At 49.4% G+C, this 15,486-nt stretch overlaps 1 protein-coding gene across 1 annotated transcript in view; it reads right to left on the reverse strand.

The window, feature by feature from the left end:
- rims2b (regulating synaptic membrane exocytosis 2b) overlaps positions 1-15,486 on the reverse strand; it is a gene marked incomplete at both ends in the record, with an annotated part of 270,766 nt that overhangs the window by 203,902 nt on the left and 51,378 nt on the right. Inside the window, 2 exon segments of the mRNA XM_084311974.1 lie at positions 2,507-2,759; positions 3,318-3,486. Coding sequence (XP_084168100.1) covers positions 2,507-2,759; positions 3,318-3,486 — 422 coding nt within the window.

Here is a 15,486-nt window from a genome sequence, read left to right on the forward strand (position 1 = left end):
GGACTTGTGCTATGTATGACTTAGTCCACATTGCAGCCGGCTTGTGGGAGGCAAGAAACAGCGTTCGTGACAGGGGAGGGTTGAATTGGAAGATACGAAATTGGGATGGGAGAAAATATAGAAAAATGGGAGAAAAAGTGGATCAAAAAAAATATATTCATGAAAATGTCCGGGTTTCATTGTTTTTCACAGCACTTTGCGAGCGTCTGAAGGCTCGGGCTGCATTTTTCGCCCAACATATAAATTACAGAATTAAAGCTATATTTGTTGCCGTTCGAATGCCACCTTACTCGTCAAAATCTGTCCCTCGGTTCTCGAGTTACATCCCGATATGTCAGGCGTGCAACTTTTTACGCGTGCACGTCAGATTATCACCTCGGACTCCCGAGGCTTCAGAACTGTCAATCATCCGCCAATTTCAAAAATGATTGTCAGCGTTGTAGCCAATGAGTGTAGCTTTCCAATGATACCCCACGTGGTGGTGTGCGAATCAAGGATCTAGGTGAAAATTTACGAGCGAAAACTGGAAGTGAAAGCAATTCTGAATGAATTGACTTGGATGAGGAAATGGAGAGCTTTTTTCTTGGCACACGGTTTACCCGGATCTCTCTAGAAGACTCATTTCTGAACGGATTCTTATCAAATTTGGACCTGTACTACATAAGACTTCAGACTATGGATTCACGGTGTTTTCCAGCTTATACAAAAAAAATATCTTTTTTGGGAATATTGCAACTACTACAGAAAAACGTGAGTACACAAGTTCAAGTTCAACTCAAGTTCAGCCCTATGTTACTCTATTTCATTAGCACTAAAAGTGATTTTTCTTTATTGTGTAAGAACCTTCAGAATGTTATCTTTCAAAAGAGACCAGGCTTATGCATGTGCTATAAGCATAAAGTATAAAGATAAGCTTTGCAAAAAAGGTATGCAGTCCTCAAGTTCAAGTAAAAAAAAATCCCGCTTTTATGGGCGCATATTAAGAGGTTAAAACAATAAGGCATCTTTGAGTAAACTTTGAGTATCATTAAGTATCTCGAGGCTGGGGCCAGCATGTCCTCTTTTTTGGAAATCTAAATATGGTCACCCTAGTCTAGTGTCTTGCAATGTGTCTCGTGTCTAGTAGTGTGTCCAGTGTCTAGCAGTGTGTCTAGTGTCTAGCAGTGTGTCTAGTGTCTAGCAGTGTGTATAGTGTATAGCAGTGTGTCTAGTGTCTACCAGTGTGTATAGTGTATAGCAGTGTGTATAGTGTATAGCAGTGTGTATAGCAGTGTGTCTAGTGTCTAGCAGTGTGTATAGTGTCTAGCAGTGTGTCTAGTGTCTAGCAGTGTGTCTAGTGTCTAGCAGTGTGTATCGTGTCTAGCAGTGTGTATAGTGTATAGCAGTGTGTCTAGTGTCTAGCAGTGTGTATAGTGTATAGCAGTGTGTCTAGTGTCTAGCAGTGTGTATAGTGTATAGCAGTGTGTATAGTGTCTAGCAGTGTGTATAGTGTATAGCAGTGTGTATAGCAGTGTGTATAGTGTCTAGCAGTGTGTATAGTGTATAGCAGTGTGTATAGTGTATAGCAGTGTGTCTAGTGTCTAGCAGTGCGTCTAGTGTATAGCAGTGCGTCTAGTGTCTAGCAGTGTGTATAGCAGTGTGTCTAGTGTCTAGCAGTGTGTCTAGTGTCTAGCAGTGTGTCTAGTGTCTAGCAGTGTGTGTATAGTGTCTAGCAGTGTGTCTAGTGTCTAGCAGTGCGTCTAGTGTCTAGCAGTGTGTATAGTGTCTACCAGTGTGTATAGTGTATAGCAGTGTGTATAGTGTCTACCAGTGTGTCTAGTGTATAGCAGTGTGTATAGTGTCTACCAGTGTGTATAGTGTATAGCAGTGTGTATAGTGTATAGCAGTGTGTATAGCAGTGTGTCTAGTGTCTAGCAGTGTGTATAGTGTCTAGCAGTGTGTATAGTGTATAGCAGTGTGTCTAGCAGTGTGTCTAGTGTCTAGCAGTGTGTATAGTGTATAGCAGTGTGTCTAGCAGTGTGTCTAGTGTCTAGCAGTGTGTGTATAGTGTCTAGTCGTGTGTCTAGTGTCTAGCAGTGTGTATCGTGTCTAGAAGTGTGTGTCGTGTCTAGCAGTGTGTATCGTGTAGCAGTGTGTGTCTAGTGTCTAGCAGTGTGTGTCGTGTCTAGCAGTGTGTCTAGTGTCTAGCAGTGTGTGTCGTGTCTAGCAGGGTGTCTAGTCAGTGTCTAGCAGTGTGTCTAGTGTCTAGCAGTGTGTGTCGTGTCTAGCAGTGTGTGTCGTGTCTAGCAGTGTGTCTAGTGTCTAGCAGTGTGTCTAGTGTCTAGCAGTGTGTGTCGTGTCTAGCAGTGTGTCTAGTCAGTGTCTAGCAGTGTGTCTAGTGTCTAGCACTGTGTATCGTGTCTAGCACTGTGTATCGTGTCTAGCAGTGTGTGTCGTGTCTAGCAGTGTGTGTCGTGTCTAGCAGTGTGTCTAGGTGTGTTTCCTGCAGGATGAGAGTGTGTTGTACCTTGCCGTAGGCTCCCTACAGACGGCTGAAGGTCGTCCAGCTCGGTGTGCGCCAGGGAGGCGTCGCTGTGCCGTCGTTCATGTCTCACCCGTCCCACCTGGGCGTGCATCCTCATCTGCTCCTCGTACGGCTGGGGCTTCACCGGGTAGCGCGCCAGGTTGGGGTCGCTACGGTAACGAGCCTGGAACTCCTCCTCGCGCTGACGCCGCTGCTCCCTCTCGTCAAGAAGCTCATCCTGGTCCAGTGGGTGGTCCTGGAGAGAGAGAGAGAGAGAGAGAGAGAGAGAGAGAGAGAGAGAGAGAGAGAGAGAGAGAGAGAGAGAGAGAGAGAGAGAGAGAGAGAGAGAGAGAGAGAGAGATAGATAGATAGATAGATAGATAGATAGATAGATAGATAGATAGATAGATAGATAGATAGATAGATAGATAGATAGATAGATAGATAGATAGATAGATAGATAGATAGATAGATAGATAGATAGATAGATAGATAGATAGATAGATAGATAGATAGATAGATAGATAGATAGATAATAGTAATAGTGAAGAACTACGAGACAGTGTTCACATTTACTGTTGTATTGTCTGTTAGATTAGTCTGTTAAAAAGAGATGAGAAATCAACTCAAATGGGCCGTGAAGCATGGTTAAAGGCACAATAAGTGATCCAAATGTAAACAAATGAGCCCCAACACCAAAAATAATAAACAAGAATAGAGACATGTCTTCATTCTCTAACTGATTGACAGAACTCTTGATACAAGGACAAACACTAATATTTGTACTTTTAGTTAAGGCTTTGTGTATTTGTACCTGTGAGTGCCAGCGCCCACGCCCATCCTTGTAAGCCCCCCTCCTCCCGTGGCCTGTGTCCTCGTAACCATGGGAACTGCGTGGCGAGCGGGTCCGAGGGTCCACACCGTAGTCGGAGGGAGAGCGAGGCATCCCGACATCATAGTAGGAACCTGACGGGTTCTGCCTCCTGTCAATCACACGGGCACACCAATCAGAATGGAGGGCGAATGAATGGAGGGCGAAAATAATGGAATAAATGAGGAGTGAGAGATCTCTCTCACAGAACTCACATACCCACACACATTCAGAGCAGATGAGTGCATGTGAGAGTGGTGTGTTTTGGTTAGCATGTGTACACACACACAGCACACACACACACACACGACTCTCACACACATTCTGTGTCTCTCTCTCCGCGTCTCTCTCTCTTTCTCTCTCTCTCTCTCTCTCTCTCTCTCTCTCTCTCTCTCTCTCTCTCTCTCTCTCTCTCTCTCTCTCTCTCTCTCTCTCTCTCTCTCTAACCTGAAGGTTAGTTGTTGGACATCTGCGCTGGAGGATTCATGTTGACGAGTGGATGAATTAAATATCATGACTACACAAACACACACACACAGTTACACACACACACACACACACACACAGTTACACATACACACACTGTCACATACACTGTCACACACACACCTTTCCTACTGCTTGATGAGAACAGAAACGTCTCGTCAACCATTCAGAAATACACACATCTTCTCTCTCAAACAAACATATCCACTGAGACTCATGTCTTCCTCACAGGCTTGTGTCACAGTCCCTCCCCTCATCATCATAACTATCATAATCAGCATCATAATCATCATCATCATCATCATAATCATAAACCAGTAGCAGCAAGCTGGCTTAGCCCCTCCCCCTTCTGCTTCTCTCCTCCCCCCTCCCACCATCTCCCTCTCTCACTCAACACAGGAAGTGACGTCACTAAGCACGCTCACACTTGATGCCAACAAAATGCACGTCAGAGTCGCATGGCCTTGTGGGTGCTGCTGCCCTGTGTGTGTGCGCGTGTGCGTGCGTGCGTGTGTGTGTGTGTGTGTGTGTGTGTGTGTGTGTGTGTGTGTGTGTGTGTGTGTGTGTTTGTTGTCTCCCAGTGTAATGCTGTTACCAGCATGCTGTATATATCTGGAGGTTAAGCTAGACTTTAGCCTGCAAGGAGGATTAAGGTACTTAGCTGCTTACTGCAGACCTCTCATACAGGCAGAACACACTAGGACAGTTCACCAACTCATTATATGGAAAAGCTCCGCCAACTGGAGTCAATGTCAATGATTGGGCTTCAACAAAGTCTATGCTATGGCTATACTACTCTGCAGTCAAAGTGCTCGCCTGTGGCTAATACTCTGCAGTCAAAATGCTAGCTTGTGGCTAATAAAGTACTATAGACATTTAGCATGTTCTGTCCCACTCAACAACTATGTTTTGGTGGATTTTGGGAGACAAAACATAATTTTCGAGTGCCGTGGTTTCTCCATAGGGCTCCATTATAATCTTTGTCAGGGGAGTGTCATGGTTTCTCGATAGAGACTATTTGTAAATCTTTAGATCAGGAGCAACTCAGTCACATCATTCAGCAGGTGTTGCTGATTGGCCTAAGCATGAAACCTGTCTAACAGCAGCTCATGGTCAAAGAAAGAGAGAGGCGAACTGCAGGGAGACAATGAGGAGAACCAGAGACTAAAACAAACAGAGATGGAAAGAAGGGAAGGATGGAGGAGTGGAGGAAGCAGAGAGATGGAGGTGTGGTCTTGGTGGGGGGGGGGGTAAAGAGGAGGAGAGGAGAAGAGGTGAGAAGTGTCAGCCAGAGGGAGAGACAGAAATAGGTTTTAGGGGATTAGCAGGAGACGAGGTGGTGAATGAGAGCGCAGCACCCCCTGGGGACACACTGTTGTAAGTGCAGTAGCCTGGGATCTCCACACAGTCACATCAATAATACTGTACAGGGTCCAGCAGTGGCGGCTCGCCACTAGGGGCGCACGGGCGCCGCCCCCCCCTCAGGCCCCTGGTTATATGAGAGTAGAACAAGAAAAATTATCTTTTTGTTTTTTGTTTTATAGCCCTATAAATAATATAAACATGTTTAAAATGAATAATATTTACTCATTTTAAGTATGTTTGTGTTTCCAATGCACAATATAACTTAATTTTACAAAGATTAATAATAGTTTTCCTGAACAGGAAGTGACGATTCTGTCTGATATAGACCTTTTCATTACCGTAGCCGCAGGCATTTCTCCTCGCCGTATTTCTCTCTGGGCTAGGCGCAATTGCGCCTGGAGTGCGCGTGCCCGCCGTGCACTGGTTCATCGCTGTATCCGTCGCAGCCACGCGCTGTGCGTTGAATATGATGTATTATGATGGAACTCGGGCGCTGGTTTGAAGCGACCTAGCAAGCAGCCGAGCGTCTAAAAGCTCTCTGATTGGCCGACGCGGTACTTTCCGTAACCGCAGTTTGCAACATGAGTTCAACAAAGTGAGTTTATGCTGTTGTTGTGTTGTGTGATGCAGATATTTGTCTTGGAGCGTGATGGCAAGTTCTTTCAACGGTTAGGCTTAGGCACTCTTTCAAAGTTGGTTAAGGTTAGAGTTTGTCTTAGAGCATGGCGATAGAACACCAGGTAGTTTGCAGGCTGTTCGAGGCGGACATGGACAAAGGCACTCACAGTACTTGTTGGCTATTAACAAGCTATATTATGGATGCAGTGTGGAGGGACATGCATGGACAATGGATGGACATCAACACAGGCTGGATGGACAATGCCATGGAGTGGATATACTTTATCAACAAGCCCTTCTGCCAACAACAAGGTAGATTAGCGATCTTTCTCTCTCTCTCTCTCTCTCTCTCTCTCTCTCTCTCTCTCTCTCTCTCTCTCTCTCTCAGCCACTCAGATAACGCTTCTCTCTCTCTCTCTCTCTCAGCCACTCAGCTAACGCTTCTCTCTCTCTCTCTCTCTCTCTCTCTCTCTCTCTCTCTCTCTCTCTCTCTCTCTCTCTCTCTCTCTTTCTTTTGGATTGAAAATACGTGGATTATGGCTTGTTCAATATCGTCTATGTTTGAATGAATGAATGAATGAAAACTTTATTAACAGATTGCAGAATGGGTACAATACAGTACGGCTCAATACACACAATTGTTAAGGGGATGCAGACCAGAGAAAGACGTTTGTCTTGTTTACATCAGGGTCCCAGATTTTCGATTCATATCGATAGTTTAATAGCTAGCCTTGGCTCGTTTAACAATATGCAAAATATGTGTACAGCCCTGTACACATACTGAAGTTATTCTTGGTATATAATACTACATATACTAGGTCTGATTGTGTAACGAATCGATTCCACGTCGCGCTGTGTGTGAGAGAGAGAAGGAGAGAGAGGGAGAGATCTGCGTGTGTTTGGAGACGGAGCGAGTTTTGTTTCTAACTTTTCTATTTATATATTGTGTTTCAAGTTGTGAATTAGACTATACTTTATTTGACTGGTTGTGTGTTGTTGTAGTAACAGCTGAGCGACTCATTCATAAGAGCCGATTCATTGCCGTGAGCGTGAGTCGAATCGCTCACGTCTTGCCATGAGTCGGTTGGGTGGTACTGTACATGTTTGCAAAATGTTTTGGTATAGCGCCCCTAGTGGAGAGAAAACCAGCAGCCGCCACTGGGGTCCAGTAGTTCAAAACCTTTTATCTCAATCAGATCCGATCAGATTTTGAAATCCCATTTTTTTGTGATCCAGGATCAGACAACTCGGCCAGATTGTGTCCCGGTATTTCAAAGCAATTAGTGCCAGGTACCCAGGTGGGGTATCTCCCAGGCCTTTCTGTGTGGAGTTTGCATGTTCTCCCCGTGCTCGCAAGGGTCCCCCCCCCCCCCCAGATAAGATAAACCCAATGGAAAAACATGCAGATCGCTAACGCTGTGGCGTCCTTGACGAAGATGGGCAGGAGCACTTGGATTGGTCCGCCGACGCCTGTCTGCTCCCGGCTGCCCTTGGGGGGAAGGACGACGGGATGGGTTAAGCGCAGAGACGAATCGCATCGGCGATCCTACAAAAGACAATGCATGCGTGTGTGTTCCGGTGTGTGTGTGTGTGTGTGTGCTAAACCGTGTGTGCTAACCGCTAACATTGAGGATAATTGCATGCCAATTAAAGACCTCTGAACAGGTCCTGCATTATTATATTATGATAGGATCACCCTGATCCAGATTCAGACGTTTCAAGATTACTAGTTGTTCAAAAGGTTTAATCCGGATAAAACTGATCCGGATTTGGAAATCGAAAGGTTATCCTATATGAATACTGGCTGAGCGTCTCGCTCTTCGCCATAATGAGATATATCTTTATCTCCAGCAACTACTGTGCTTCATTAACAAAACAATGCACCCATGCACTTGACCAGTCCCCGCCCCAGTGTCCTCCTATAAGACACCGGACATGGTCACAATTCCCCTTCCTCGGGAAAAAGTTTCCATCATAGAAAACCCAACCAAGGGACCTCAGGGCGCTAAGAGCGAGACGCTCAACCAGTATTCATATAACTAGGTTATAGGATAACCTTTCGTTATATAGCATTACTGGCATCACGTCTCGCTCTTCGCCATGAGATATGGGGCAGAGCAGACGCATGGCCCGACAAGTGTACCCCCTGAGGACCCGCAAGCCCTACCACCAGGGGGGAGGGGAGTCCCGTCCACCCGCCCTTCCTAGTGAAGAGGGTGCGGCAGTCAACTCCACCAACGTGTGAAAAAAGAGGGAACCAGAGACCCCTAAAAACGCACAGCACAGGCGGGACCACGTGTGACACATCACCCCGTGGCACACACCCACACACCCCAGCTAACCCACCGACAGGCGGGACGCAGGGGAGGTCCCAGACCTCAGAACCGCCTGGGAGACAGAACCCCCAGTCATGTCCATGAGGTAAAACCTAACGAAGGGACCCGGGGAGGACCAGGAGGCCGCAGCACAGATGTCCTCCACCGAGGCCCCCCCTAACAAGGCGGCAGAGGCCACCACACCACGAGTGGAGTGCGCCCTGACACCCCTAGGGGGGGCCAGCCCAGCCAACGTGTAGCAAAGGGCAATGCCCTCGCACAACCAATGTGACAGGCGCTGCTTGGACAGTGCCTTACCAGCGCGAGGGCCACCGTAACAAACAAAGAGCTGATCGGTAGCCCTGAGGCCCCGGTCCGACTGAGGTAAACCCCCAAAGCCCAGACGGGACACGACAGGTGAAGGATCGCCTCTAACCAACTAGCGTGAGGAGGCGGATGAAACGCCTGAATCACAATACCCCTGGAGCAAAAAGAGCTCCGGATATTCTTTGGCACGAAGACTGGATTAGGCCTCAGAGTCGCACCGCTATTGGCACGAATAGACAAGCACTCAGGCCGCACCGAGAGAGCACACAGCACACCCACACGCTTAGCGGAGGTGATGGCCAATAGGAACGCAGTCTTGAAGACAGCTGCTCCAACGACGCCTGCTCAAGAGGCTCAAACGGGGCCTCAGACAACCGGCCGAGGACCAGTTGGAGGTCCCACTCGGAGACAGAGAACGTTCCACCGGCTTGAGATGCCAAGCGCCAAGCAGGAACGTCCCACGAGAGGGTGGCTGAACAACGTTCCATACGCCACTCCCCAGCGTAAGCCGTGGTAGAGGACGGAGCGCGTGCGTACCGGATAGCGTCAACCACAGAATAGGCAAGACGCATCCCCACCAGATTTACACTGTCAGCAGCCAAGCCTAGAGGCTGCCCCAGAACAGGAAGGCAGAACAGAGTTCCGTGTGCCTGAGAGAGGGCCCGCGGTGACCACGGAACAGGCCACGGCGGGGCCACACAGAGCTGAATCAGGGCCGGGGACCACACAGCTGAGTCCCGGCCCGGCATGACCAGGACCAAGTCCCGTGCTCCCGTCGTACCCGCCACCCAACAGCTGAGCTATCAGGTGTAAGGGGGCAGAAAGCATACAGAATCCCGGACGGCCACGGAATCGGTCCCAGACCTGCCCGACTATGTCTGGACGTAATCCCCACTCGTCAGGGTGAGGACCGCCCCGCGACATCACACCTGCACCCACATTCACCCTGCTGGGGATGTGGAGAGCCCTCAGGCTGCGCAGATGGAGAAACGCCCATAGCCAGAGCTCGACCGCCGCCCAGTGCAGACGGGGGGAGCGTACTCCTCCCTGTCTGTCGATATACGACGCTGACGTCGTGTTGACCGTCCTGATCAAAACATGCTTGCCCACCACAAGGTGGCCGAGCCGTTTGAGGACCAGAAGGACTGCCTTCAATTCCAACACATTGAATGTAGTGCAGACCGGGCAGCATGGTCTTGCCAGCTGCCCCCTACTGCGTTGGCCCGACACGTCCCCCCCATCCTGTGAGGGAGGCGTCGGTGAAGACCGTGACGTGTGACAGCCTGCTGCCCATGGGGACGAGGTCCCCCAGTACTGACATGGGAACCTTCAGCCGCTTCCACTTGTCTCTCACCGGGTCCCTCACCGGGCCATTTCCATACTGGAAAACCACCTCTGTATCCTCCTCATGAAGAGGAGGCCAAGAGGGACCACAGCGTGAGCAGATACCATCATACCGAGCAGGCGCATCACGAACAGCGAGAACACCCACTCGCCGCCGCTCTGAGAGGGATGCCCATATAGACCTTGAGCTTAGAATTGACTGGGAAGAGGAGTACTCTACTTCCAGTCTACAGCAAAACCCAGGCTGGTGAGGAATTCCACCACCTGCCTGGTATGAGACCTGGCGATCTACCCTGACCGGCCAAGGACCAGAACGTAGTCCAGGGCAGAATACACTTCGTAACCCCCGACGACGCAGAGGCCCCAGTGCGGTCTACACTAGGGGTGTAACGGTACGCGGATACGTACTGTACCGCCTCAATGTGGTCCTCCGGTACAGTACGCGCTGTGCACCGAGCGATTGCAACGGTATGGAACCTTTTTTTGCGGAACTTAAATCCCCCCGGCCCTAATATAACGTGCACAACTAACCGGATGTTGTTTGTTCATTCCACGCAGCGCGCAGCTACACTGAACGAGAGCTGTAATTCAGCATAGCATATTAGCTTTAGTATGGCGAGTCAATACTAACTGACAAGCCAGAGCCATGTCATTGTTCAACTTTATTGCAAACTTTATCACGCATTTGAAATGGCATCACCCGAATGTGAATATCACTGGTACACGGAAGAAACATATGCTAGTGCAAACCCAGCTCCCTGTTGCATTCAAGAAGCATCTCGCTATTAATTCAGACCGGGCCAACGCAATAACAAACGCCATATGTGTTTTTATAGCAGCAGATCTGCGACCATACTCCGTTGTCGAGAACACTGGGGTTAAGCACATGTTAAAAGTAATATAGCCCCGCTACCTAGCACTATGAATTGAAAATGGGGGACCCTGATGTAAACAAGACAAACGTCTTTCTCTGGTCTGCATCCCCTTAACAATTGTGTGTATTGAGCCGTTCTGCAATCTGTTAATAAAGTTTTCATTCATTCATTCCCTCGTCCGTATTTCAGCCAGCAAGTCATACCACCAGCTCTATAAACTAGCCCCTTTCATGACTGTGATGCAAGCCCTGCCCCTGTATTCAGGCATCACAGTCATCATGAAAGGGGTTATGTATAAACAAGCACACGCTACAGTTGTCCACGATTTATCCTCCAAGGCATCTGTCTGCTATATAATAATCTTCAGATTTACTTAAGTGTTATTAGTAGGTTACAGCAGTAAGCATTAGTTTGCTCAGTCAATTATGGCCAATCCGTTTTATATTGTTTAATACAGTTAAATAAATAGATAAATGAAAAGCAATTTTTTTTGTATCCCCCCCCCCCCCCCCCCCTGCCCCACTGTACCGAAAAAATAACGAACCGTGACTTCAAAACCGAGGTACGTACCGAACCGTGGATTTTGTGTACCGTTACACCCCTAGTCTACACGCACTTGGTGCACTACTACAGTACCATGGCTGATGACCCCTTTTCTGGCAGCAAACACACCTGCACAGGCACGCTTCAACACTGCTCATTGCAAGACAAGATGTGCAATTGAGCGTTTAAATTGAGAGTTCTGAAGAGGCGCTTTGCATGCCTCAAGTTTAATTAACTTCTTATGCCCGGCGCCGATGGACGGGCTATTAATAGACTTGTTTTGCTGCTGCGAATGTCTCAAGTTGATGTCGTCATCAGTGCGCGCAGTTCTTCTACGCACCAGTGCATAGATTATTATATTCCACCAGGGGGCAACCTACCGCCACTGGATCATTATGCATTATAAGAATGGAACTAACAGTTAGCCAGAGCAAGCGGTGTATCCTGACAATGTACTAACTATCACCCTAAAATACTCCGTTCCGCCCCAATACATTGCAACGACGTCCACCGCATACCCCACACTACTCTAACCGTGGCCTCAGAATTCACGCCACACACCCACTCCGCACGTAAACTATAAAATAGCGGCGTGCAAGCTAATTATCCTAGCCAGCCTTGTTTCCAATGTACTAACTATCACCCTAAAATACTCCGTTCCGCTCCAATACATTGCAACGACGTCCACCGCATACCCCACACTACTCTAACCGTGGCCTCAGAATTCACGCCACACACCCACTCCGCACGTAAACTATAAAATAGCGGCGTGCAAGCTAATGATCCTAGCCAGCCTTTTTTACTACCCAGAGGTGCACCGCGGGTCTCCTTCGCTGTCACCATCTCCTTCACTGATTGGTTGTTAGTGCGTGTGCTCATATCCAAGCTTGGAAAATCGATATATCGAAACTTTGCGACCACGTTTCATGTTTATTTCGAGGAAATAATGTATCGTGATAGTTATCGTTATCGTTTTATCGCCCAGCCCTACCTTAACACTTTGATTGCCTAAGGCTAAATTCATGATATACCATAGGTTGCCAGCTCTATTTGTCTATGGATAAGTTCCTGTGAGGTTCTCCTCTCCCTGGACCTTTAATTCCTGTTCCCTGTACTTTAATTCCCTGTCTCCTCACTTCACTAGCCCCCACCCTCGCGTTCGTTTGCTCTTCAGCAGCCACACCCTTGGACTACCTGTCATTATGTGTTTGATTGGTCTGGTGCCGAACACACACTTCTAGTTTCAAGTATCAATTACCTTCACGCACCTGACGTGTATTCTAATTAGTTCCCCTTTGGGCTTTAAGTACCTCGCTCTTCCCCTCTGGCCTTGTCGGGTCGTTCCGTATCATATCTCTATCACCAAGACTCCTTCGGGAGGTTCTCTGTCTAAGGGCTCCTACGGGAGTTTCGGTTTCTGTCTGTTATGCTGTTTTCATCTCCGGCGTGAGATGCGCTCAAGCCTTCGCCTCCTGTCGCCGTTTGCCTGGAAGGAGACACTGGACTGCGCTCTCTAAACTTCCACGGGAGGTATTCCAGTGTTCCACTTCAGACCTCCGCGCAGCAGACGCCCAGACGCGCATCCAGACCTCCACGCAGCAGACGCTCTCTTCACTCCAGACGCGCATCCAGACGCGCATCCAGACCTCCGCGCAGCAGACACGCTCTTCACTCCAGACGCGCATCCAGACGCGCATCCAGACCTCCGCGCAGCAGACGCGCTCTTCACTCCAGACGCGCATCCAGACGCGCATCCAGACCTCCGCGCAGCAGACGCGCTCTTCACTCCAGACGCGCATCCAGACGCGCATCCAGACCTCCGCGCAGCAGACGCGCTCTTCGCATCCAGACGCGCATCCTGACGCACTCTAGACGCGCACCACTCAGACCACCGCTTGGACAACCCGTTCCCCGTGGCGACGCGCTCGCCCTGTTTGATCCTGCTCTCTTTACGCACAGCGCCTGGGTGAGTTTTGCAAGACTGTCTTTGACCCTATTCGTTTTTCGTGTGTTTAAAACACTGAAGAGATCCTGCTTTTTGTCAGACTGTCACTCACCCAGTGTCAGCTTTTTGGATTGTTCATTTGGGATAATATTTGCTTGAACATCGCTCACTGTGTGTATTCACACCGAAGATATTATCACTTGGATTATTATTGGGACTTCGCTCACTGTGTGTATTCACACCGAAGATACTGTCACTTGGATTATTATTGGGACTTCGCTCACAGTGTTTATTAGCACCGAAGATTCTATCACGTGGATTTGTGTTGGGACATTTACTCACAGTGTGTATTTACACCGAAGATTCAGTCACTTGGATTACTCTGTTTTGGGACAAGTCACTTCTCCTGTCACCTGCTCTGTTCCCAACTGTACTCTGAGCTAACCCGCTCCCTCTCTCCCTCTCGGTCCCGTTTACCACCTCGGAGAGCTGCCGAGAGGAATCTGCAGAGCGGCTCTGACGTCACCGTCTGCTTCCTCAGACGAACCATCCCGGGAGAAGCTGCAGAGCAGCAACATTCTTCTAATGCTTGTATCCCAGGCTTGGTCTGTTTTCTCTGTCCCTGTAAGCAGCTCCAGCCTTCACCCTGTTCCGTCCTCCCTGTCCAGTCCGTCCAGTCCGTCTAGTCCTCCTAGTCATCCTAGTCCTCCCTCTCTTGTCCTTCCAGTCCTCCCTCTCCCCTGCCCGCCTCCGCGGGCCTCTGTCCCTGTTTCCCCTCTCTAGTCCTCCTAGTCCTCCCTGTCCAGTCCTCCTAGTCATCCTAGTCCTCCCTGTCCAGTCCTCCTAGTCCTCCTAGTCCTCCCTGTCCAGTCCTCCTAGTCCTCCCTGTTCCTGCCTGTTCCCCTGCCCTGGCCCAGTCCGTTAGCCTTCCCTAGCCTTCCCCTTAGCCAGCTCGCCTCTTAAAGGCACTGTGCCTATTTTCCCATTTCTTGTTTTCCTGTAATTTGTGTTCTCCCTTAAAGGGACAGTGCCGTTTTCTGTGTGTTTCAATAAATGCCCAGTTCTTGGCTTACTCTCATACCTGTCTTGTGTTGTGCGATTGGGGTCGGTTACAAACCATAACAGTACGACCCGACCAATCGACGACCCCAGCCAGCACAGACGGTGTATGTTGAGTTTGCCTTTTTTTTTTTTTTTCCTCTAGTGCCCCTGTTAGCTCCCCTGTTAGCCCTGTTAGCTTCCCTGTTAGCCCTGTTAGCTCCCCTGTTAGCTTGTTAGTCTCCCCTGTTAGCTCCCCTGTTAGCCTGTTGACTCCCCTGTTTGCTTCCCTGTTTAGCCTCGTTAGCTCCCCTGCAGCTTGTTAGGCCTCTACTACCAGCATGGCCCCAGTCTGCTAGCCTTGCCCCGGCTGCTAGCACAGCCTCTATGTTAATGCAGCCCTTGCAGCTAGCATAGGCCCTGTAGCTAGCCATGCCCAGGCAGCTAACCCGGCCCCTCTGCATGGCCTCCACTTTTTGTGTAGCCTTCCCACTGCTAGGACTGCTCCTTCAGCTAGCAAGGTCAGTTCTCCCACTGCTAGGACTGCCCTTTCAGCTAGCAAGGTCAGTTTTTTCCCACTGCTAGGACTGCCCTTTCAGCTAGCAAGGTCAGTTTTCTCCCACTGCTAGGACTGCCCTTTCAGCTAGCAAGGTCAGTTTTCCCACTGCTAGGACTGCCCTTTCAGCTAGCAAGGTCAGTTTTCTCCCACTGCTAGGACTGCCGCTTTAGCTAGCAAGGTCAGTTTGCCCCACTGCTAGGACTGCCCCTTCAGCTAGCAAGGTCAGTTTTCTCCCACTGCTAGGACTGCCCCTTCAGCTAGCAAGGTCAGGTTGCTCCCACTGCTAGGACTGCCCCTTCAGCTAGCAAGGTCAGTTCCCCACAGCTAGGACTGTCCTTCCAGCTAGCTTGTTCTCTCATGCTGGTCCAGCCCTGTCTGCCAGCCTAGCTCCGGCAGCTAGCGCAGCCTCTATGTTAATGTAGCAGTACAGCTAGCATAGGCCCTGTAGCTATCAGTGCCCTGGCAGCTACCCTTTCCCTCTGCTAGCCCCTTCCCTGTTCCCCTCTCCAGTGCCCCTGTTTCCAGCCCTGTCTGCTAGCCTAGCTCCGGCAGCTAGCGCAGCCTCTATGTTAATGTAGCGGTACAGCTAGCATAGGCCCTGTGGCTATCAGTGCCCTGGCTGTTACCCCTCTGCTCCTCTAGTTACCCCTCAGCTCCTCTGGTTACCCCTCAGCTCCTCCAGCTACCCCTCAGCTAC

This window comes from Notolepis coatsorum (assembly GCF_963971535.1).
Source record: "Notolepis coatsorum genome assembly, chromosome: 4".
In the NCBI taxonomy this organism is placed as follows: Eukaryota; Metazoa; Chordata; class Actinopteri; order Aulopiformes; family Paralepididae; genus Notolepis; species Notolepis coatsorum.